Source organism: Capricornis sumatraensis, chromosome 2 (assembly GCF_032405125.1).
Source record: "Capricornis sumatraensis isolate serow.1 chromosome 2, serow.2, whole genome shotgun sequence".
Taxonomy (NCBI): domain Eukaryota; kingdom Metazoa; phylum Chordata; class Mammalia; order Artiodactyla; family Bovidae; genus Capricornis; species Capricornis sumatraensis.
The window spans coordinates 180,425,198-180,450,185 of record NC_091070.1 but is presented as its reverse complement, the minus strand read 5'-3'; the positions used below and the strand labels follow the sequence as shown (position 1 = coordinate 180,450,185).

General features: G+C 41.4%; 1 protein-coding gene across 1 annotated transcript; it reads left to right on the top strand.

Moving 5' to 3' along the window:
• The first annotated feature begins 2,632 nt into the window (after positions 1–2,632).
• On the top strand, positions 2,633–14,106 carry LEPROT (leptin receptor overlapping transcript). Its single transcript, XM_068964471.1, has 4 exons — positions 2,633–2,708; positions 7,829–7,904; positions 9,201–9,387; positions 11,964–14,106. The coding sequence occupies exons 1-4, from the start codon at positions 2,693–2,695 to the stop codon at positions 12,078–12,080; spliced, it is 396 nt and encodes a 131-aa protein (XP_068820572.1). The 5' UTR covers positions 2,633–2,692; the 3' UTR covers positions 12,081–14,106.
• Positions 14,107–24,988: the final 10,882 nt, after the last annotated feature.

Here is a 24,988-nt window from a genome sequence, read left to right as displayed (position 1 = left end):
GGATCTTATATTTCCAAGTAACACACTGACAGCAAGTTGGGAAAGGGTTCAGCTTCTAAGGTTTTTACTTTCTGTTTTTGATTGAAAGTCTTCTTTATTCTTGACGAAATACAGAATGGGATAGTAGAACAGTTTTTCAGTGAACCTCTGGTAAGAGGAAAGCAGATTTTCTCAGAAGATGGTTAAAGCCTCTGGTAAGATGGCTAAGTTCCTCTTTAAAGTGTTTCATAAACTGGGAAGAACAGCTGGTGTGGGCAGGAAAGTTACTGGAGACAAATACTGTCTCTGCATTTTTCTGATTCTAGACATCACCCTGGGGCAAACTCCTCATCTTTTTGCCTCTCACCATCTTCCAGTTTCTTACTGCTAAGCCCAAGGCACTCAAACCAAGCTTTGCCTGTGAGGTGTCACTTTTCTCCAAATCGTTTCTCTCCCGTGGGACTGGCCTTAGGGTGACAGGGGAGGCTGCAGCAAGCCCTTACCTATGGTTTTCTACACACCTGGCGCTGTGCGCAGTCTCTCAGTCATGTCCAACTCTGCAGCCCCATGGACTGCATAGCCTGCCACATTCCTCTATCTATGGGATTCTCCAGGCAAGAATATAGAAGTGGGTTGCCATTTCCACCCCCAGGAGATCTTCCCAACTCAGGGATCGAACCCAGGTCTCCTGGATTGCAGGCGGACTTTTATCGTCTACCAGGGAAATCACACACACCTGGTATGTGGTTGGGAATCAAAGGGAAAATGTGAGATTTGACCCCATAGAAAATCCTCATCAGTTAAGGAGAATTTTCCTCATGAGTGCAGCTTTGCACTTCGGTAAGGGAGCTAAAAAGGGGGCTTCCCTGGTAGCTCAGTGGTAAAGAATCTGTCTGCAATGCAGGAGACGTGTATTCGATCCCTGGGTAGAGAAGATCCCCCGGAGAAGGAAATGCCAACCCACTGTAGTATTCTTGCCTGAGAAATCCCATGGACAGAGGAGCCTGGCTACAGTTCCATGGGGTCTCAAGAGCCAGACACGACTTAATGGCTGAACCACCATCACCACCAAGCGAGCTAAAAACCCAGGCTGCCAGAGTTTGGGTGGTGGGCAGTTTTCCCTGCCACCCAATATAGGGAACTCAGCATAGGGAAAGAGAAGTTCTCAGTGATCTTGGATAGATCACAGGCTACAAAGTAAATAATGCAGTGTTCACTCTGGATCTGCAAATTGTGCAGTGAGCTAGGGACTAGCAACAAAGTTTTTAATAAGTGTACCTTCTATCTAGGAGGAGAGATGGGAGGAGCTAGAAACATAAACTCACAAGTAATTAAACGTCTTGAGACGATAATATGCTCAATGTACAATTTAAAAAAGGAAACCAAGCAGGGGTCCTGAAAGGTGGTGGTAGTGAGAATTTGTATTTCTATAGTCAGGGAAACCCGGATTTCCCAGAACTCCTTCAGCTTTCAGTGCTGTTGAAAAATTTTAAAAAGTGAAAGAAAAGGAGCAGCATCATAAGGTGTGGGGATTCTCAGCTAGAAAGCGGGATAAGTGACCCATAGTCCAATCTTCTCCAAAGAATTGTGTGAGCAGGGAAGTCCTAGCCTTTCTGGGCCTCTTTCTGTAGAGATAAAATGAAGCCTTTGGACCAGATGGTTTTTAATATCTCTTCCAGATTGTACCCATGAAGCCAAAACTCTCTGTCCTGTGAGCAGAGTACAAAGTGGTCCTGTGAAGTCTAAACTGGCTTTGCTTACCTGCAGACCTTGAGGCCCAGGATATAGAAATAATAGCTGTTTATTTAAATATTCATGAAAGCCTCAAGCACAAAATAGCTTGTTTTTTGTTTCTATAGATACACCTGAGCGTAAAGGAGAAAACGCTAGTGCCCGAAAAGTGCTCAAGTTGGTATTAAGCAAGGCCAGGCCAGGTACACAACAGGATCCTTGGGGCCTCTTCTCTGGTGTCCCCATCCCTTCCTCCGCCACAGCTACGTAAACGCAGACAGGCACACAAACGCAGTCTAGGCCTTGGAGAAAGTAATGCCAGAGAAAGCGGGTATCCCTGCTCTACCGACTGTTATTTCCCCCCTCCCCTCTCTATTTTCGCCATCCTCACGAAGAAATTCCTTGCAGCCAGGAATCGCGGTTCCCGCCCTTCCGTGCTATGGTGGACGCGTCCCTAGTGGGCTGTGGGGGAGCTCTCGGCCCGCGGACCCAAAGATTAGGCGGAGCCGGGATTCCGGCCAACCGGTGGAAAGGAGGAGCGTGGGGCAATTTCGGGGTTTATGCAGAAGCTCGGGACCTAAGGGAGCATCGTCGCCGCTATCCTGAGAAAGCGGGTTTGCGGTGCACTCCCATCAGCGTGACGTGTGGGTAGGAACTGGGATCTCCTTGGATGAGCGGGAGGAGATGCGGTCTGGTCTTGGGAGGGTTCTGAGTGGCGGGGACAGGGGCGGGGCTCTGAGTGCAGAGGGCAGAGACGGGCAGGGGCGTGGCTCGGCGTGGCGGGGGCGGGGCCAAACAGGGGCGGGGACTGGCAGGGGCGGGGCCCTGAGTGGCTAGGCCCGGGGAGATTGGAAACGTCAGGGGCGGGGCTCTGCGAGGCGGGGCGGGCTCGCGAGCCTAGGTACGGCCCTGGGCCTGGCCTCGGGCGGGGCTGGGGCCGTGGCAGGAAGCCGGAAGCAGCCGCGGCCCCAGCTCGGGAGACATGGCTGGCGTTAAAGGTACATCCTAGGTTCCTAGCTCGCTAGTCCTGCGGTGGGGTCGCCGCCTTGGCTCTGGGCTATTCCTGGAGCCGCGCCTTCAGCGCGTGGGCTGGAAACGGCCTCCCCAGATGTGCCATCGTTCCCTCCTTTCCCGGTGGGAAGGAGTTCGCCTGCTCTCTTCGCTCCTTGGGGTGCGGGTGGAGGCGTGTTTTGGGGAACCTCAACCTTTTTCTGCAAAGCTATTAGTCTTCACTCTTTCACCCAGCGTGTCCGGGTCGCTGCAGGCGAAGCCCTTTCCGGGAGCATTCCTTCCCTGGGAATCACCGGCTAGCCCGGGTTGGGCATCACCTCCCGGATTGCTTCCCAGTTCCTCGGGAAGCGGTTCCCACCCCCTCCTCTGCCTAGTTTTAAACTGGGCTTTCACTTCCGGTCATGTTCACCCTAATGCCTCTCCCCGCTTTTCCTGCCACTTTGCCGAGTTTCCCACTTTATCCAGACGAGCCATTGTCTCCAGTGTTCTCGGCATTAGAACATTTACATCTGTCGTGTCTTGTAAATTAATTTTTACAATTGGGCAGAGTTGGCTGCAGGCGGGTGTCAGCGAAGAGCACCCTGAAATGCTGTATTTGTCTTAATTGTAGAGAGTAGATTAGGTGGGATTTTCTCATTACTTTCATCAGTGTTTATTCATTTATGGACCGACAGGAAGGTGGTATAGTACTTTAAAAAATACAGTTTATTTACAATATCGTGTTAATTTCAGGTGTACTGCCCAATTATTCAGATACACACACACGTATATACTTCAGATTCTCTTCCCTTACATACAAAATACTGAGTATAGTTCCCTATGCTATACAGTAGGTCTCTGTGCAGTGGGTCTTCCCTGGTGGCTCAGACGGTAAACTGTCTGCTGCAGTGTGTGAGACCTGGGTTCGTCCCCTGGGTCGGGAAGATCCTCTGGAGATGGAAATGGCAACCCACTCCAGTACTCTTGTCTGGAAAATTCTTGGACCGAGAAGCCTGGTAGGCCTCAGTCCATGGGATCCCAAAGAGTCGGAGACGACTGAGTAACTTCACTTTGTGCAGTGAGTGTTTTTGCATGGGACAGTTGATTTTTAAAAGGGGCGTACCAAGAACACCAGTTCCCTCATCTGTGCTCCTTCAGAGTGAAGGGGAATGCCAGCAGCGGGAGAGGTTATTGGAAGGCTTCCTGTTGGTTTGGTAGGACCCACCCCATTAGATGTCTAATCTTTTGAATAGAGTAGGATAACTTGTTTCCATGTTGGAGCGCCTATGCTTGAAATTTGTACACAAAGATCTTAACCTCTCTAGTTAATCAACGTATGCTGTAAACATGCATACGGTTATATTTGAACACATGTATGTGTTCGCTATGAAATTTATCTGAGTGTGTAAACTGTTAGCAGACATATTTTAAAATTATTTCTGGCGGACTTTTATGATTGGCATTAATTTAGTAAACATGATTTACTTGGACAGTGTACATTTTGTAATATTCCATTTGAAGCCAGTGCAGAAAACCAGTTGTTTAGTCGTGTCTGGAAACTATCAAATAATAATGTTTATGTGTGAATGTGTTAGAAATTGCATTGTAGTAAAAAAAAAAGATCGATTATGAAATGGAAAAGGACTAAGGAAGCTTTTTGCAGATAATTTAACTTTTGAAGAAGGACTGCCGTTAGATGAGCAGTTATTGTGTGACACGGCTGGAAATAATTGTGTTACTGTTTAAATGTCTAAGGTGTGCTCAGATACAGTGTGAGGACCAAGATGGTATTGCAGGCTGACTCTATCGCCCAAATAAATACATTCAAGTTCCAGCTCCCCAGTGTCTGTGAATTTGACCTTATTTGGAAATATGGTCTTTGCAGATATAATGAAGTTAGGATGGTATCGGGTTAGTTGTACTCTAACCCAATGACTAGTGTCCTTGTATGAAAAGGGAAATTTAGGCATGGATAAATATAGGGAGAACACCATAGGAAGACAGGCAGAGCTTGGAATGATGCAGCTGTGAGCTGGAGAGGATCAGAGATGGCAGGCGACTGCCAGTAGTTAAAAAGAGGCAAGGAAGGAGTCTTCCCTTAGAGTCTTCTGCTAAGTCACTTCAGTCGTGTCCGACTCTGTGTGACCCCATAGACGGCAGCCCATCAGGCTCCCCCGTCCCTGGGATTCTCCAGGCAAGAACACTGGAGTGGGTTGCCATTTCCTTCTCCAATGCATGAAAGTGAAAAGTGAAAGTGAAGTCGCTCAGTCGTGTCTGACTCTTTGCGAGTCTACCAGGCTTCTCTGTCCATGGGATTTTCCAGGCAAGAGTACTGGAGTGGGGTGCCGTGGGAGCAAATGTCCTTTCTAGATATGAGATAGTAAATTTCTGTTCTTCTAAGCCACCCAGTTTGTGATGCATTTTTAATAGCAGGCCTAGGAAACTAATACAGATGCCATTACCAAACCCTGTGCCAGGGAATAGGACCAGTCTCCCAAAAGAGGCATTGCTTGCTCTGAATCTAAAAGGATCAATAAGACTTCACCTGGCAAAGGACTGGGGTGAGGGCAGAGTTTATTCTAATGGAGAGAACATGTGACACGAGGCAGAGGTGCGCCTCCAGTGCTAGAACAGCTCATAGGCTGTGAAAGCAACTGTGAAGGTGATACCAGCTTTGTGTATTCGAGAGGTCACTGTCTGCTATGTGGAGGGTAGATTGAAAGAGTCATGAGGTGAAGGCAGGCCTCAGATGCTAAGGGTCTGAACACAGATGATAAGTAGCGGAGGGCACAAGAGAAGAGATGGTTGTCTTAATCCTTTAAGGCTGCTAGGACAAAAATACCATAAGCTGGGTGGCTTAAATAACATTTATTTCTTAGTTTGAGAGGCTGGATCTGCACAATCAAGGTGCCAGCAGATTTGTTGTCTGGTGAAGGCTTGCTTCCTGGTTCCTGGACAGATATCTTTTTGCTGTATCCCCACACAACAGAAGGGGTTAGGAAGCTCTGTGGAGTCCCTTTATAAGGGTCCTAATCCTGTCGTGATCTGATCACCTCCTACCACCATCTCACTGGATGTTAAAATTTAATATATGAATTTGGGGAGTGGGGACATAATCAGTTAATCTTTTTCAGTGGGTTTGAGTGAGGTCTGGGAGATTGAGTCACCCTGACTTACTGATTTTCTAGAAAATGGAGTGTAGGCCTGGTGTTAGTCTTTCAAGATAGAACCTTGGAAAGGAAGAAGTGTGTGTTTGGGAGGAGAAGGGGAGATGTTTCAGTTTTACACATGTTGAAGTTGAGTTGTATGTTGACTACCCAGAGAAGTCCACATTGGAGTTGGAGGTGCAGGCTGAGTTCTTGGGAGTTACTTCAAACTGCAGCGTTAGATGTAGCTGGGTCCTGTGGTACCAGGGAGCTTTGTGTTGAATGCAGTGTCCCAGCAAGAGTGTGGAGTGATAGGTGAATTTGGATTTCTGGTTAGCTCCAAGTTTAAGAGATGGCCTAGGATGTAATTCCTGAAAAAGAAAAAGGAGGTAAGGAGCATCAATTGGAGATACAGTTTTGAACTTTGAGTGATTGGTGTCCCAGAATAGAAGAAAAAGGTCTATACTTCATAGCTCTGAATGGTCTCCTGTAGGACAAAGTGGTGCAGGTGGTTAGGCCGGTGCAGGTTCTGTCCACCCCCCCCCCCACCCCCCAACAGAACCAATGAGGAAAAGATCATCTATAGTGAAACAATATGGGAAAAGTTACTTTTGTCCACCCCTCCCCCCTGCCCAAAGTGACATGTACTAAATGGAAAAATATATAAGACTGACAGTCCTTCCTTGTCCTCTAACATCTGTATACTCCCAGATGTTTTTAAAAATCTCCTAGGTATCTTCCTATAAAAGTCTCTCCAGATTGCCTCTTAAAGTAAAAGGAAGCAATCAAAATGTTAATTGGCTTACCTAATGATTAATTTTGAGTATTATGGATTTTTTTCAGAGGAATACTTGGATAATTCAGTATCCTCTGCTTGTGATTGCTGCCTTTACCAAAGACCGTTGCTAAAATGAGCATATACTTACATCAGTATTTGTTTATTGAGCGCCTGCCTTTAGTCATGATCAAAGGGTTTATATTACAGGGAGACAGTTTGGGGTTCAGTTTAAGGAAAGAGGGTTTTCAGCATCTGAAATCACTTTATATAGATTATCTCATTTGAGTCCCATAAACTCCCTAATAAGTTGGCATCATTATTTCCATTTTACAGCTGAATAATCTGGTTTAAGGAGGTTCAGCTTCTACCATGGTCACACAGTCAGTGGCAGAGTTACCAACATGAGCCCATGTTGGTGGCCCAGAGCAGTGCAAGATTTTTTTAAATAACTCTGTTATTCTCTCACTCAGCAGTGGACAAAGCAAACACATTTCTACCTCCTCAAAGATTAGTGTCCAACAGATGCAGGGAATCGATATTCAGGGGATACTAGTTGGGAAGAATTTGCTATGAAGACATGAAAGTAATCTTCAAATACTTGAAGCCCTGTGGTATGGGGAGGCACAGTGATCAAAGGGTTTATATTACAGGGAGACAGTTTGGGGTACAGTTTAAGGAAAGAGGGTTTTCAGCATCTGAAATCTGTCAGAATGAAATAATCTGCCTCAGGAGATAGTGAGTTTCCTTTCACTGGTATTGTATCAACTGGCTGTCTGGCCTCTTAGTGTGGGTGTTAAGGAATTCATACATTAGACAGGCTGAGTACTGGAAAGGCTTGAGCTCATTCTCCACCTGAAGATTTAAGAGTAACAGACATAGGCTGTCATTTGCTAGTCAAATGTAACATCAACCAATGAAATAAGTAAATCTCTTTCAATGAAATAAGCAGTTTTTTTTGTTAAAAAATGTAAAATTAAGGTATAATTCACATATCAAAAATTAGGCTTTTTAAAGTGTAAAATTCTTTACACTCTAAAAATTACTAAAGTGGTCTTTAATATATACACAAGGTTGTACAACCATTACTACTTTGTAATTCCAGGACATTTCATCCATCCCAGAAGAATCCTTCTCCATTTCTCTCCCCCTCCCCCAGTCCCTGATAACCATTGGAACCTATAACTCTTGATTTTATTTTTCCCAGCTCTTGTGGCATTATCTTTCAGTGGGGCTATTGGGCTGACTTTTCTGATGCTGGGATGTGCCTTAGAGGATTATGGGTAAGTTATTTCAGAAAGAACTATTTTTATGTCTTTGTCAGTATTAGTATGGGTGTTAGAGAGTTTGGTCAATTTAGCACCAAGCTCTAATGAATGAATTGCTGCTGCTGCTGCTAAGTCGCTCCAGTCATGTCCGACTCTGTGCGACCCCATAGATGGCAGCCCATCAGGCTCCCCCATCCCTGGGATTCTCCAGGCAAGAACCCTGGAGCAGGTTGTCATTTCCTTCTCCAATGCATGAAAGTGAAGTCGCTCAGTCATGTTCGACTCTTAGCGACCCCATGGACTGCAGCCTACCAGGCTCTTCCGTCCATGGGATTTTCCAGGCAAGAGTACTGGAGTGGGGTGCTATTGCCTTCTCCAAATGAAGCCCAAATTACAAACCCAGTGCCTTAGTTAGTTGTATTTGTGCAGAGAAAAGCTCTTTTCAAAATTGATGTGTTCATTTAATGAGAGTTTATTGAAGACTTCCTCTGGACCAGCTGGGGATACAAGAATGAAGAGATGCAGTCCTGTCCTCAGGGAGCTTGCAGTTGTAGTTACAAGTGAGAGACAGGCAGACAGTCCAGTCAGAAGAGATGTGTACAAAGTACAGTGAGAGCTTCGAGAAAGAGAACCTGAGTTTCCCTGGTAAAGTCAGGGAGGACTGCATAGAAGAGGTTGTCCCTAACCTGAGACTTTGTGGATAAATAAGTTTATCAGGTCGATGAGTCAGGAGAGGGCATTCCAGGCAGAGGGAGTATTTAAGAAATAGAAAAGCTAATGTGGTTACAGATGAAGCGAATGAGGGAAGATGGTACGGAATGAATGGAAGAAGTTGGGCAGATCATGTGAGGCTTTGTAGGCCAGGGCAAGGAATCTTGAGTTTTACTCCAAGAAATTGAAAGGTTTCCAACCTGCACACACTCAGATAATTTCTACTGAATGAACATGTGCAAGGCACTGTGCTATGTCCTATATGGAAAGCAAAGATGACTAAGTTAGGATTCTGACCCTAAAGAAACTACAGCTCAGTAATACAGAAAACCATAAACATTCTAGATTTTACATTGTGTCATTGTTTCTTAACACAGTATAAGCTTGTCTGCATCTTAATGTACTAGGAAATTTTAATCATCACTACTTAATCATCAGCTGTTCCTGGAAAATAATCATCTCATGCACTGATGTTGACAACTGAATAAATAATTGTTGACCTAGACATTTAAAATAATATAAACTTTGAAACAGTAGTGTGTCTTTAATTACAATGTAACTAACTTTTCATTTTGGATTTCTCCTGGGTCCAACCAACAGCGTTTACTGGCCCTTGTTTGTCCTGATTTTCTACGCCATCTCTCCCATCCCCCATTTCATTGCCAAACGAGCAACATATGACTCCGATGCAACAAGTAGTGCCTGTCGGGAACTGGCTTATTTTTTCACTACAGGAATTGTTGTTTCTGCCTTTGGATTTCCTGTTATTCTTGCTCGTGTGTCTGTGGTAAGTCTTGTTGTCTATTGTTTTGACCAGCTATCGCCGAGGTTACTTCACAGGCCTGTGTCTGGAACCACAGTTTCATTTCCACTGCTTAGACTTAATACTCAAAGCCAGACATATTTTTAGTTTCTGTATTCCCCTATCAATATCTTGTGATTTAGATCTACCTATCAATATCTTGTGCATGCTTTCAAAATGCTTTCTTTGTTCCTCTTTTGACTTTTAACCAGACCAAGTGATTTCTTGCTTTTTCTGTTGTAAGTTATTTTCTGGAATTATTCTGAAATCCTTGCCTCGTATTGTAGGGCAATCCAGAGACTCATGTAGCAATACTTTTCTAGTTCCAAAATAAACATCAAAAGGGGTCCTGGTCACCTAATTCCAGTGTGTGTATGTGTGTGTGGTGGCGAGGGGTGGGGGTAGGGTTGTTTGCTACACCGTTAAGGAGCAATCCTTCCACACCAGGTGAGTATCCTACAATTCAGCTCAAGTCTGAGTCCATCTACCTGGAGACAGCAACAGATTCTGCTGGTTCAGGGCTCTGTCCCACAAGACTACCTCCCTCTTCAGATGCCAATCACAAGTCCAGGTAGTTACCCATGCTTCTGACTGACTGGCTATAAATCAGAGGTTTCCACCATAAAAATAGTCACTCTTATCACGAAGTTTCAAAGGATTTTAGAAGCTCTGTGCAGAATATGGGGACTGATCACATAAATATATATTTCTTAATATAAGTCACAATATCATACCCAATTCTTCTCCTGCAAATAGCATCATGGACATAATTCTCAACACAATAGTTACATATTGAGGGAAAACTATATAGCTACTGAAAGATACACTGAGTAATATGACATCTTCATATTATCAATGAGAAAATTAATGACTCACTCACTCACTCAATCAATCGATGGAAAATTTTGTTTACCTCGACCTGAGGATCATACCCCAGGAGATGACTGTTCCTCCTGCAAGAGATCAAACCACAGTTACATAAGTTTTAGAGACAAATGGTTATATGTCAAATGACATACTATTTACCATTTACACAATCCAGATTGGCATGTATAAAGTGAGCAGTGGGTCATAGGTCATCGTGGCCCCCTACATCATTAAGAAGGAAGATTATCTCCTAAGCAGTTATGACCCTTTATGGGATTAGGAAGGAATGTTAAGAAGCAATGTTATCTCCTAAGGAGGTCTGGTTAATACAGATGCACAGTACACAAAGGGGAGGGAGGAGGCCTGAACAAGAGAAAATTTTATGTTTTATTTTTTCTTGTCTTGCCATAAATATGCATTTTATTTAATCAGTATCCAATATAAAGTTTTTATCTCCAATGTAGTTTTTATATACATTATGAGTATAATTTATTCAGTTCTTTGACATTCACTGTCTTCCATACTATTTGCTTTTATTTCCCCCAATTACATACTGTTTCAATTTCATGAGACTCTTATTTGGGACATTGAATAGCAGACCTACACAAGTGCTATTTATTCATGTAGTATACAGAGCATATACTTTTTATAGGACACTCGGAATAAGAACCAGGTACTGTCTCTGTTCTCAAAAGAGAGCAGATACTAGCCTGATGGGTAAGTATAGTATAAGTGACTATATGTGGTCGTTAAAGCATGGTCAGAATGGCATAGGTGCACCAAGAAGAGAGAAATTACGTCTGGTATTTGATGTGGCTTCTGTGGATAAATACTATTTTGATTAAAGTAGAAAAGACAATCGTGGAATGGTTCTCAAATGCAGAAATGAAATGTATGGACTAAGGAGTAGTCCAATATGATGGAGCAAAAAGGGAGAGGTTGAGATTGAGGCTAGAAAGGCTGGGGAAGCCTGACTGGGGAAGGTCTGGAATGCCTGGCCAGTTTGAACTCTGTCTAGATAACAGAAGCACGGAAGGCTTTTCAATGTAAGATGGGCATGATCTTATCCCTCTTGTGCCTTAGACTAGCACTTCTTAAATTTTTCTCTAAGGATTTCTATTTTTATCTTTCAAATACTGCGTCATGTTTTATGAAAAAATTTTTACTGATGTTCTCCGCTTGTTGAAACAAAGTATGCCCACTAGAGGGTACTCTCATCCCCAACTGTGCCTCTGGAAAACCATCTGCCATGCTGGAAAGCTCTTTTTAGTTGCATCCAGAGTATTATTTAAAATCTTTTGCCTGGAAAAGAAACAAATCAATCTGCAACTCTCCAATTCCTATCCTCATGAGAAAAGGCAATATATCCAGGACTTCTAGTAACCAATATTGTAATTGGACCCTTTCTAATCTTGCTTTGTGTATTTTACTGAAGGCAGTCATTGTCTCATGAAAACAAGTAGAGAAGTATGTCTAATGGGGAAAATGTTAAGGATGATACCAGACTTAATTAACAAGCATCACGAAATGATTAGACTAATTACTGAACTGTTCACCATCTCCTGCCTATTACATTGTTAAGCCTTTTAGCAATTTTATTTAGTATTTCATTGGCTGTTTCTGATGCAGAAAATACATTTGCAAAGAGTACAATATAAATATTTAATCCTCTTTTTAATCCTCTTGTGTTTCAGATCAAATGGGGAGCCTGTGGCCTGGTGCTGGCAGGCAATGCAGTGATTTTCCTTACAATTCAAGGTTTCTTCCTTGTATTTGGAAGAGGAGATGATTTTAGCTGGGAGCAGTGGTAGCCCATGCTTTATCCTGACAAAATGCATTTAATTTCTTAGAATCCATGCTGTTTGTATATGTGTGCACATGTGGCCTTTTACTATGAAATTTAATACGCTGGTTTTTTATACCTTTGTAATCATGTAATCACTTTAAGGAGGACTACATGGGGAAAAGTTTAATTTTATTCCCAACTAGTAGACTTCTCCATTCACTCAAGTTGAGTCATGTTCAGCTGTTCATATAGTCATGGTATGGTGCTGTCAGAAAATACGTTAACATACGTTTGCCCACTCTGCGTGCCACATCTCCACCTGCAGCCCAGGGATCTGCTTGGGTGCGTCCATAACACTGGGGTTATCTCAGCTCTCCTCAGGACTTCCAACATATACTTGTGGCTCAGAGAGAAGGAGGTGGCCCCCTCTTTGTGTTGCAGACTCTTGCTTCTCCAAGTATGGTCCATAGGCTAGGAGCATCAGCATCTCAAAGTGTGGTCCATAGGAGCTTAACTACAAACGCAGAACCTGTGGCCCCACCCACAACCCAGCTCACTTTGGTGAGATCTCAAGTGAATCCTATGCACATGAAAGTTTGAGAAGCATGTTCATGAAGAAATAAGTATTGCCGTCCCCTTGGCTGAACCACTTAGCTTGTGTGGGCATTAGCAGCTTGTAAAAGCTGTTTCCCCTTCCCCTCATGTTGAGGCCTAGTTCAGATTCTCCTTGATGTTTGTGCAGTGTCCAAACCTATAATTTATAGGCTGTTCCTCAGATTTGTAAAATGTTCTCAATAGCGAACAGCCATGGCTTCACATTTTCTGAAAAGCAAATGCTGTCTTCACAGTGGAGGGGAACAGAGCCCCTGCTGGGAGACAGTGGATGGAGGCTGGACTAGAACTGTCCCCTGCTTCAGCAGGATGGGGAGGAGTGGACAAGTAATACTGTTTAATTTCCCTTTATAGTCTGACATTTCTCCCCAGTTATTTCCCTGTGCTGTCCCCCACAACCTTCACCAGCACCCCTAAGGCCCCCAAAACACACTCCCAGCAGTTCTGATTGGCCTGCACTTCTTTATGGCTCAGCTTCTCCTTTCTATAGACACATGGAGCCAAGTAAGCAAGCAGAGGGTGAGCTGCTTAATTTTATTTACATGTGATGTACTTATTGTCTTCCATGTCCTATAGGATTTTTAATAACACTTTATGCTAGTTTTAAATGAATCATTGAGAATTAATGTGATGCTAGGTTCTGTAATCACAGTTTTTCTAGCTCAACTTTTTGTCCAAGACTTACCAAGAAAAAGAATTTTTGGAACTAGAACCGCTTGATTAGAATATAAGCAATGATTTTAAAGCATTATTAATGTATGATAACTGACATACATTCAAAACTCTGAAACCTTGATGTTTGTAACCCCTTTGTATTCTGGAATGATGTTGGGATCAGAAGAGTGATACCTAAAATGATAATGTGCAGTGATATTTAGCCCTGTGCGTGATTTTATGTTTTCAATGTACTGTGTACTTATAGAATTGTTAAAGTTGTTATTTCCAATATTTATACTAGGAAAATTATATAGACACTTTATGATTTTAACCAGCATTTTTAATAACATTTGCACTTACTCTATTGTAATAAACTCCACTTTTAACACAAAAGTTTAACTAAAAGTCTTTATTCTGATGTTGATTTGCATAAATGGTAACCAAAAAAATGAAAATTTCTTGGTGTTCTGAAATGTGCAGTTTTAAGCAATAATCTGTCCTGCATTAGAATAATAGCAATAAGTTGTAAGGTACCATTTTGGATGTGTAGTTGGCTTGTAATAGCTTTTCTTTTCCTAAGATGGAGATAACTGATAGTACTACGTTTTGCAAAAGTTCCTTTGTTGCTTATATACATTTTAAATAGCCAGTGTGGCTTTAATGTGTAGTCTTCCAGTGTTGCTTCTTGATTATATTTCCGGGATGATATAAAGTCCTTCATGTAGAGTATTTGTGGGATGGAAATACTTATGTGTTGGAAACACTAATGTGGCTACTAATGAAATGGTTTATCGAAGTGATAGGTTATTGGATTTGCTAAGTGTCTGAAACAGGCATTTATTCTGCAACACATAAGTGTCATTTACGTAATAAACCAGTATTATTTAAGAAATAAATGTTGGTAAGAAGCATTGCTTGATATGAACGTATAGTGCAAAAGTTTCATCTTGGTAACCCAAATCTTCGGCACTTATTTCATCCTTATAAAAAGTTCATTTTTCCCCCTTTATATATTACAATATATTTTGGAAATTCAAAGCACATTAATAATATTCTAAAACTAAGAATGCACACAAAGAATTGCCCAGAAGTGAGTAGTCTTATGAAGAAATTTTCTATCATATTCCAAACAACTGGCTTACATTTTGAAATGCTTTTCCCACAGAAACAGTATTAGGAATGCCAAACCCTAGCATAGCTGACCTTTAATACTCTAGGTACCTGCCTGAGACTGGGGTCTTGGCAGTGGGGTCGTGCTGAGCTCGAGTGGCCTTGGTCTGCAGCAGCCTGAAGCAGGGCTTTGGTTCCTGGCTAGAGAGTGAGGTCAGGTTGTGGAGGTTGAGAACACAGAATCCTAGTCACTAGTGCTCAGTGACAAGGCCTTGGCGCTTTGGCTTTTAGAAAAATAATTCCCACAAAGATAGAAAGTAGTGAAACAAAGTGTTTATTAGGAAAAAGAGTCCAGTACGTGTGGATAGACACACAGGTGGGCTCAGAGAGTCATGCCTTTGTGGTGGTTGGAATCACTTTTATGGGGCATTTCTGCCAGTTTTCCTGTGGCAAATCATTTTGATTTGCCTGGTTCTTTAGTCCATGTTTGATATGTCTCAGGGTCCTCTCATGTGTGTGTGCTCATCTCTTAGTCAAGATGGATTCTAGTGAAGAGGCCTATGGGTAGTCAGCATCACTTACTATGAGGTGATGCCCTTTCCCTTTTTGACCTCCAAAGAGCCTTGTGTAGTCAGGGATGTGTCCTTCGCTTCAAGAATATATGTGGTTATTTTATCTCTTGTCTGGGCAGGGCTCAGCCTCCTTCATCATCCTGCTTTCACAGAGCTTCTGCTATTACGGAGTTTCGTCCACAGGGGAGAGATTGTTCAGTCAGGGCCCATCTATCTGCTGCCTCAGTGTGAGCAGTTTAAAGGAAAGGCAGTGTGAATTTCCACCTCCTTTCCCAAGAACAAGGTCTTTCTCACTTTGATTTTTGCAGCCTTCTCCATCCCCTACTGCCCTTGGGGTCCATTAAATCTGTGATGTTTGCTGGCCTCCTCTCCTGGCTCAGAGGCAACCTCCTAGTCGGCCCCATATCCTGAGGTTCTTCATATTCCAAAGTCACTCACTGTTCTACACCTACCGATCAGTTTTCTTAGTAGTGCTGATATCTTGGAATGTGTAAAGAGAAAGTAGCCTGCTCATGCTCTTCCCTGGAAAGAATGAAGGATGGTGATTATTTTCCCGACATCTTGAACACATCCATGCCTGCCCAGTGCAGTTACCATGTAAGGCTGCAGCTGCGTTTTTACAAGGGTATGCTAATGTTTAACAGATGCTAATGTTTCAAAGTAAACTGAAGAAAGTACTCCAGCAGTTTACAGAAGCATGTAATATTTTGAGCCACCCCATCACACATCATCCCTTCCTCAGGGTGAGTTCTCAGTTGGTCCCACATTTCATAGTTGTTTCTTTTCCTCCACTTACGAACCCACAGATTTTTCTTATCAGTTCTTTCAGTCGCTCAGTCATGTCAGACTCTTTGCGACGCCATGAATTGCAGCACGCCAGGCCTCCCTGTCCATCACCAACTCCCGGAGTTCACTCAGACTCACATCCATCGAGTCAGTGATGCATCCAGCCATCTCATCCTCGGTCGTCCCCTTCTTCTCCTGCCCCCAATCCCTCCCAGCATCAGAGACTTTTCCAATGAGTCAGCTCTTTGCATGAGGTGGCCAAAGTACTGGAGTTTCAGCTTTAGCATCATTCCTTCCAAAGAACACCCAGGACTGATCTCCTTTAGGATGGACTGGTTGGACCCAGTCCAAGGGATTCTCAAGAGTCTTCTCCAACACCACAGTCCAAAAGCATCAATTCTTCAGCGCTCAGCTTTCTTCACAGTCCAACTCTCACATCCATGCATGACCACAGGAAAAACCATGGCCTTGACTAGATGGACCTTTGTTGGCAAACTAATGTCTCTGCTTTTGAATATGCTCTCTAGGTTGGTCATAACTTTCCTTCAAGGAGTAAGCATCTTTTAATTTCATGGCTGCAGTCACCATCTGCAGTGATTTTGGAGCCGCCCAAAATAAAGTCTGACACTGTTTCCACTGTTTCCCCATCTATTTCCCATGAAGTGATGGGACCAGATGCCATGATCTTTGTTTTCTGAATGTTGAGCTTTAAGCCAACTTTTTCACTCTCCTCTTTCATTTTCATCAAGAGGCTCTTTAGTTCCTCTTCACTTTCTGCCATAAAGGTGGTGTTATCTGCATATCTGATGCTATTGCTATTTCTCCCAGCAATCTTGATTCCAGCTTGTGCTTCCTCCAGCCCAGCGTTTCTCATGATGTACTCTGCATGGAAGTTAAATAAGCAGGGTGACAGTATACAGCCTTGAAATACTCCTTTTCCTATTTGGAACCAGTCTGTTGTTCCATGTCCAGTTCTAACTGTTGCTTCCTGACCTGCATACAGATTTCTCAAGAGGCAGGTCAGGTGATCTGGTATTCCCATCTCTTTCAGAATTTTCCACAGTTTATTGTGATCCGCAGAGTCAAAGGCTTTGGCATAGTCAGTAAAGCAGAAATAGATGTTTTTCTGGAACTCTCTTGCTTTTTCCATGATCCAGCGGTTGTTAGCAATTTGATCTCTGGTTCCTTTGCCTTTTCTAAAACCAGCTTGAACATCAGGGAGTTCACGGTTCACGTATTGCTGAAGCCTGGCTTGGAGAATTTTGAGCATTACTTTAAACTTATTTGAGAAATAGATTTGAGAAATAGATTTTTCTTATGGTCCCCCAGAAATCTACCTCTGAGGTATCTTCTTGATGAAGAGTCTTCTAGAGGTTGAAAAGTTTTCATGAAGTTAATAGCTTTAGGCTCTCAGAAATGCTTGGGAGATGTCGTGAAAATGTGCCTTTTCAAAGTTTACAAAATTCAGATTTTGCACTATAATTTACCCAAAATATTTATGAGGATTTTAGCATTTTCCAAGTATTGTAATTAACTCACAACTGGGAAATCATTATTTCTGTAGATGAATATAAGTTGTTAAAATGTTCTTTTGACATTCTTCCTCATGAAGTACCTTATTTGCAAAAATCTCAGTGTATAATGACTCATGCGTTGCAATCTGCTTTCATGTGGCCACGCTCCTGGAGTAGAGCAGTGACATGTGACCTGAAACTTGATGTGAAAAATCCCCAAGACTGCTTTAGAATGCAGTTATATACATATGATGAGGATGAATCTCTTTTTCTCTTTTTTTCTTTCCTCCAGCAGAGTTGCCAGAGGATGATTTCCTTTAAAATAAAGCTTGTCATTTACTGTTGAACAAACACTTTTATGTACATTATTAAACTAAAATTCTTATATTGTATTACTACCGTGGGATGCATTATATTTGGACAGGAGACCAGCAGATTTCTTTTCCAAGATTTTGTTTGGATTCAGTTCAGTTCAGTTCAGTTCAGTTCAGTCGCTCAGTCGTGTCCGACTCTTTGAGACCCCAGGAATCGCAGCACGCCAGGCCTCCCTGTCCATCACCAACTCCCGGAGTTCACTCAGACTCACATCCATCGAGTCAGTGATGCCATCCAGCCATCTCATCCTCTGTTGTCCCCTTCTTCTCCTGCCCCCAATCCCTCCCAGCATCAGAGTCTTTTCCAATGAGTCAACTCTTTGCATGAGGTGGCCAAAGTACTGGAGTTTCAGCTTTAGCATCATTCCTTCCAAAGAAATCCCAGGGCTGATCTCCTTGAGAATGGACTGGTTGGATCTCCTTGCAGTCCAAGGGACTCTCAAGAGTCTTCTCCAACACCACAGTTCAAAAGCATCAATTCTTCGGTGCTCAGCCTTCTGCACAGTCCAACTCTCACATCCATACATGACCACAGGAAAAACCACAGCCTTGACTAAACGGACCTTAGTCGGCAAAGTAATGTCTCTGCTTTTGAATATGCTCTCTAGGTTGGTCATAACTTTTCTTCCAAGGAGTAACCGTCTTTTAATTTCATGGCTGCAATCACCATAATCTTAGTCAAATGTGGAGAATTTGACTAGTTTTGAGACTATATTTATTGTAGTTCCTATATTTATTCAGGAACGTGTGTAACTGGGAGAACTCCAGTTCCTAGTTACAGTTTTGCTAACATTCCAGGGCTGGAGCTGGGTGTGGGGGGCATGGTTCATCAAGAATTTGCTGTATTGAAAAAGAGAAAAAGTCAACACTTGAAAATAGTACATATTCTATAGAGTTGTTTTGTGCAGTGCATAAAAGAATGCACACATTCTTAAGTACCGCTTAAGGAGTAATGTGTCCCCCTTATACTCAAAGCGTTTGGGGATGATCTGATGTTTTCAAGGTGGATTGAAGCAGTTAGATGATAAAGAAACTGAGCTAGCTATTTCATTACATTGTCAAACTAAGCATAAAATTAAATTCTTAATAGAAATTGGGTAATACCAACATAACTGTAAAATGCCCGTAAGAGAAAAACAGTTCCCAAGGAAGCCTTTCCGGTTCAAGGGGTTGAACACATGCATCTTCATTCAAAAAAACATGCTGGGTGCATTGAGAGACCTTCTCTGGGACTGAGAATTGATGTGTCTGGAGAAATCGTGTACCTGCTATTTAAACATAGTATCTTCTATCTTAAGACTTTTTTTTTTTAATGCCCGCCTATTATTTTTGTCAGTTAAATGTAAATAAAAATGTTTTGTCCAGTATCCAGTAATTATAATTTGTAAGTTATTTTCTTTTCTTCCTACAATGGCTCTCAAAAATCTCTATTTAGGTTATCAGTCAAGTTTCATCTTTTCTTTGCTTTTGCAGAAGTAGAAAACACCTCTTTGTTTTTTAAAACAAATGAAAGTTACAAAGAGTTTAAATTGCAAGCATTTCCCTACATTTTAAAAATGTGTAACTTGGTAGAAAATAAATTTCAATTCATTTCCCTGTAGTTATGAAGCACAGTGCAAAATTAATATATGACCACTTCCCTGGTAGCTCAGCTGTAAAGAATCTGCCTCCAATGTGGGAGACCTGGGTTCAATACCTGGATTGGGAAGATCCCCTGGAGAAGGGAAAGGCTACCCACTGCAGTATTCTGGCCTGGAGAATTCCATGGAGTCCATGTAGTTGCAAAGAGTCAGACAGGACAGAGCGGCTTTCACTTTCACTTTGGAATAAGGATTCATCTTCAATACTGAGCATATAGGCAAAGTGGTCTTAATCTTTGAAATTACTCACTTGGAAAAGGACACACTTGAAGACTTGGCATAAATAAGTCAATAGTGATGAGCTACTGTTGACTTATCTATTAAAAGTGAATAGTTACAGCTGTTTTGTATACTTCCAAATTAATTACTAGATATTATTAAATTAAAAGTTGCTCATTCCCTTTCTGTCCTCAGAATAATCAAATAATAAGACTATCAATTCAATCTTAGCTGGATAATTATTTCATTTAATAATTTAAAGCATAAATGTACATCTAAGCTTCTGTCTCAATACTTTAGTGTCATCTGCAGTTGAAAAACAAATTTTGTTACCACATTCTGTAAAATTTCATGATTTTTACTGCCCTGCCCCCAAAACTATGCTTGTTCTGCTGACAAATCCAGAATTCTCCAGTACTTCTAACTATCATTGCTGCAGCCTAACCATTTGAGGTTTCTTGGTGATGCTCTTGCTAAAATCCACTTGCAGCTAATGAAAATGAGTCTAATGAATGTAATCTACACCTTAGATTACACCTCTGTAATCTGCTCACATTGCTTGTGCCTGTGTCCCTTTTTATAGATGTTTTCTGTCATTCTGAGGCCATTTAGTTAGAAGCTCTGAAACCAAGGGTCCCCCTAAACAACTAACATCAATATTTATCTCCTCTTTTTCTGTAGCTTATCAATAAGGGGAAATTGAGATTATAGGACAGGTACACAGGCTGTGTGAAGATGAGACTATTTGGACCCATCTTTGACAGATGAATGTGAGTTGTCACATAAAACATATTTATGAAAGCTAATTAGAGGCATACGTAGCTACAGGGTTAATAACTTCCCTCAAATCTAATGTGAAGTTTATGTTGCCTTTATCATTTAGTCGCTAAGTCATGTCTGACTCTTTGCAACCTCAGAGACTATAGCCGACCAGTCTCCTCTGTCCATGGGATTTCCCAGGCAAGAATACTAGAGTAGATTGCTAGTGCTAGGTGCTTCAATAACACCTATATATGTAAATCATAGATAAATAGTAAACATCATTTGTTCAACAAAAATCTTTTCTATTCTGTATCAGACTTGATGATCTCATGCTATTTCCTGGCTTTAGTTACCTTTCTAAGCAGCTGACTCACGTGTGTATCTCTAGCCCAGACTTCACTAACTCCCAGAACTGTGCATCTGACTGCCAATATCATATCTCTACTTGGATGCTTAACAGGCATCTCAAACTTAGCATGTCCAGAATCAAAGCTCCTGACACTTCCTATTATTCCTGTTTCTCCAGAACAAAAGACCTGGAGTATTTCAAAACATCTCTTTATTCCCAGGTACTCCATCAGGGAATCAGGTTGCTCCTATCTTCAAAATGTATCCTGCATCAAAACATGTCTTATATTCTTGCTACTACCAATGGTTCAAGTCACTATGGTCTTATTTGGGTTATTGCTCTGGCCTCCTAACTGGTCTCCCTGCTTTTGCCCTTCCCCACCCTGCTTCAGACTAGTTTCAACAGAGCCGTAAGAGTCAACCTGTAAAATGTAAATCAGATCAAGTTATCCCTCTGCTCCACTGACTCCTCATCCCACTTCAATAGTAAAATGACAATCCAGTTGAGAAATGGACAAAGCTTCTGAATAGGTATTTCTCCAAAGATGTGCAAATGGCCAATAAGCACATGAAAAGATCACTAGACATCAGGGAAATGGAAATCAAAAACCAGTATGAGCTTTCATTTCACACCCACTAGAATGGCTAGAAACAAAAAGACAGGCAGTAACTAGTGTTGACAAGGATAAGATACAGTCAGAGCCCTTGTAAATTGCTGGTGGGAATGTAAAATGGTGTAGCCACTATAGAAAATTTTGAAAGTTCCTCAAGGTGTTAAACATTGCGTTACCATCTGACCCAGCAAATCCATTACTAGGCATATATCAAGACAGATGAAAACATATATCACACAAAAACTTGTATACAAATGCTCATAGCAGCATTATTCATAACAGCCCCAAAGTGGAAACAATCCAAATGTCTATTAACTGATGAATGGACAAAGTGGTCTATCCATAAAATGGAATATTTTTCAACCATAAAAAGAGAGGAAATATCAATAAATGTTACAACATGGATAAAACTTGAAAGCATCATGTTAAGTGGGGAAAAAAGTCACGAAAGCCCATATATAATATAATTCTATCTGTATGAAATATCCAGAATAAACAAAGCCGTAGAAACAGTGTAGATATGTAGTTGCCAGGGGCTGAAGGAAGAAGAAACGAGGCATGACTGCTCATGGGTATGGGCTTGTTTTTTGGGGTGATGAAAATGGTTGGGAATTAGTTGCGATAGTTGCACAGCTTTTGAATATACTAGAAACCAGTGGACTGCACACTTTGAAAAGGTGAATTGTGCAGAAGGTAAATTTCGTCTCAATAAGAAAACACAAAAAACAAAAAGTCAAACAAACAAATGAAAAGAGGAAACAACCTCAATATCTATCACCTGAAAAGTATGGTGCAGACTTACCTTCGGTGATGAAAATATTCTAGATTGATTGTGGTGATGTTTGAACACCTTGACTGTGCTATCAACCACTGAACTGCACTCTTGAAATGCATATTATGGTATGTGAACTGCATTTTAGTAATCCGCAAAACATAACGAATGAGTGGACGAACTTTTTGAACTATGGAAAAAGTAAAGGTGCATCAGTTATTCCCAAGCTTACCTTTAGGAATACCTTTAGAAACCCAGCCAATAATAAAACAATTCAAATGCTGAGCTTCAATTTACCAGCATTATCATTTTTCTAGATTTTATAGTATTTATTTTATTTATCAGATTCTTAACATTTGATGTTTTTTGGAAAACACTTTTTTTTAAAAAAGGAGAACCCTCAAATCATGTGTCAGGAGCCATAAAATGTAAGATTGTCTCTGGCCATACATAAAGCTCACATTTCAGTGGGAAAAGAAAATTAAAAGCTAGATAAAAACTAAGTACATGATATGACAGGTGCCATGGGGGAAAATGCAGAAGGGGAGGGGTATAAGTAGTATGTGGGTCCTTGCAATGTTAGATTGGGTGACATAGCCCTCACTGTGAAAAAGGCATCTGAGTTCAGACCTAAAGGAGACGAGAAGGGGGGCTGTGTGGATGTGAGGGAGGAGTCAATCTTTGTGCAGATCCTTAATTAGCTCTTTAAGATGCTTTCTAGAAGAGCAAAGCTGGGTTGAAGAGTAAATACATGTTTAATGGTGCCAAAGCATCTTCCTGCTCAGCAGCTCTTGAGAATGCTCTGCCCCCTGCCTAAAAGTATGCTTTTATATTTTAACAGAATTGCTAATTTGTTCAGGAAAAAAACCACTCCAACTTCATTGTTATTTTTAATTGAATTTTTAATATACAATAAAAGTGTATATTTATAAACTGGTAAATATTTAGAAACTTTTTCATACTTTTTTTCTAAAACCTTGCTCTCTCTTTTATGAATTGCCTACATGTCTTTTAGGACATTTATCTTTTTTATTGGTTTGTAAGAGTTCTTTACATACTAAGATTCTAAACACTGTCTTTTATATTACATATGTATATTTTTAATCAGATGGTATCATATAAATGACTAGCAAGAGATAGTCCTGTGAATTTCCTACCTGTAGAATTTTCTGAATTTTGTGTAGCCAAAGATATTAATTTTTCCTAAAAATTTGAATTTGTATGTATTCCTAGAAATGTCTTCTCTAGCCTAAGAGAAGAAAAATATTCCCTCCTAGAGCTATCATATCTTCATTCATTCACTTAGAATTTACTTTGGTAAATGATATCAACCAAGAGTATTTCTCCTGATATTTTTAGCTAGGTAGCTCCGCTGGCTAGTAAGTTGGTTAAATTACTTAATTTCAAATATCACTATTAACATATAGTAAAGCTTTATATCCACCTAGCTTATTTCTGGGGCTTCCCAGGTGACTCAGTGGTAAAGAATACACCTGCCAATGGTGTATGTGCCAGGAGATGTGAGTTTGATCCCTAGGCCAGCAAGATCCCCTGGAGAAGGAAATGGCAACCCTCTCCAGCATTCTTGCCTGGGAAACCCTATGCAAAGAGGAGCATACATTCCACAGGGTCACAAAAAGTTGGACACAACTTAGCAACTGAACAACAAAAGTTTGTGTCTAGAATTTTCTCTTTTGTTCCTTTCGATTTGGGCTTCCCTCATAGAACAGTTGGTAAAGAATCCGCCTGTAATGCAGGAGACCCCAGATTGATTTCTGGGTCAGGAAGATCCCCTGGCTACCCACTCCAGTATTCTTGGGCTTCCCTTGTGGCTCAGCTGGTAAAGAATCCACCTGCAATGCTGGAGACCTGTGTTTGATCCCTGGGTTGGGAAGATCCCTTGGGGAAGGAAAAGGCTTCCCACTCCAGTATTCTGGCCTGGAAAACTCCATTGACTGTATGTATAGTTCATGGGGTCACAAAGAGTCGGACGCAACTTTCACTTTTTCTTTTTGACTTATCTCTTCCTGAACTGGTGTGCATGCATGCTGTTGCTTCAGTACTTCCCAGCTCTTTGCGACCCTATGGATTATAGCTTGACATGCTCTTTTGTCCATGGGATTTCCCAGGCAAGAATACTGGAGTGGGTTGCCATTTCTTTCTCCAGGGGATCGTCCCAATTCAGGGACTGAACCTCTATCTTCTGCACTGGCAGGCTGATTCTTTACCACTGAGCCACCCGGATCTGGTACTGCATTTTAAAAATGTGTAGCTTTATAATAAGAACACTTTTGGGATTTCCCTGGTGATCCAGTGGCTACGGCTCTGTGCTTGCTAATGCAAGGGACCTGGGCTGGATTTCTGGTCAAGGAATTAGATCCCATATGCTGCAATGAAGACTGAAGATCCTGTGTGCCACAGCTAAGATCCAGCCCAGGCAAAAACATATATAGTAAAAAAAAAAATTTTTTTTTAAAGAGCACATTTAAATTTGATAAAATAAATTTGCATAAAGAACTTGCCTACAATGCAGAAGATACGTGTTTGATCTCTGGGTTGGGAAGATTCCATGGAGAAGAAAATGGCGACATTTTTTTCTGGGAAATCCCATGGATAGAGGAGCCTGGTGGACTATGTAATCTACAAGATCACAAAGAGTCAAATATGACTTAGCAACTAAACAACAACAACAATTTTTCTTTTTTTTAATTAAAAAAAAACAATATTAGGGTTTTCTTAGAGAAGGGTTAGTGGAGTTAGATTAAGTAGCTTTAGCTAAAAATAGATTTATTTTGTTTCAAGAGATTGGATTGTGACCTATATTTGAGCCTCCGCTTTTCAGTCCTTGGCAATTTAGAACTGTAGTTTCTCATTAAAAGTATTTTTAATTGATTTTCAAGTTTGCCTCTTTCACCCCAATGAGAAATTCTCAAGTTCTTTCTTCTAGCTTGTT

Coding starts and splice junctions, on each gene's coding strand:
- LEPROT (XM_068964471.1), top strand. Junction 7,905..9,200: donor TGTGCCTTAGAGGATTATGG/GTAAGTTATTTC, acceptor TCCAACCAACAG/CGTTTACTGGCCCTTGTTTG. Junction 9,388..11,963: donor TTCTTGCTCGTGTGTCTGTG/GTAAGTCTTGTT, acceptor CTTGTGTTTCAG/ATCAAATGGGGAGCCTGTGG.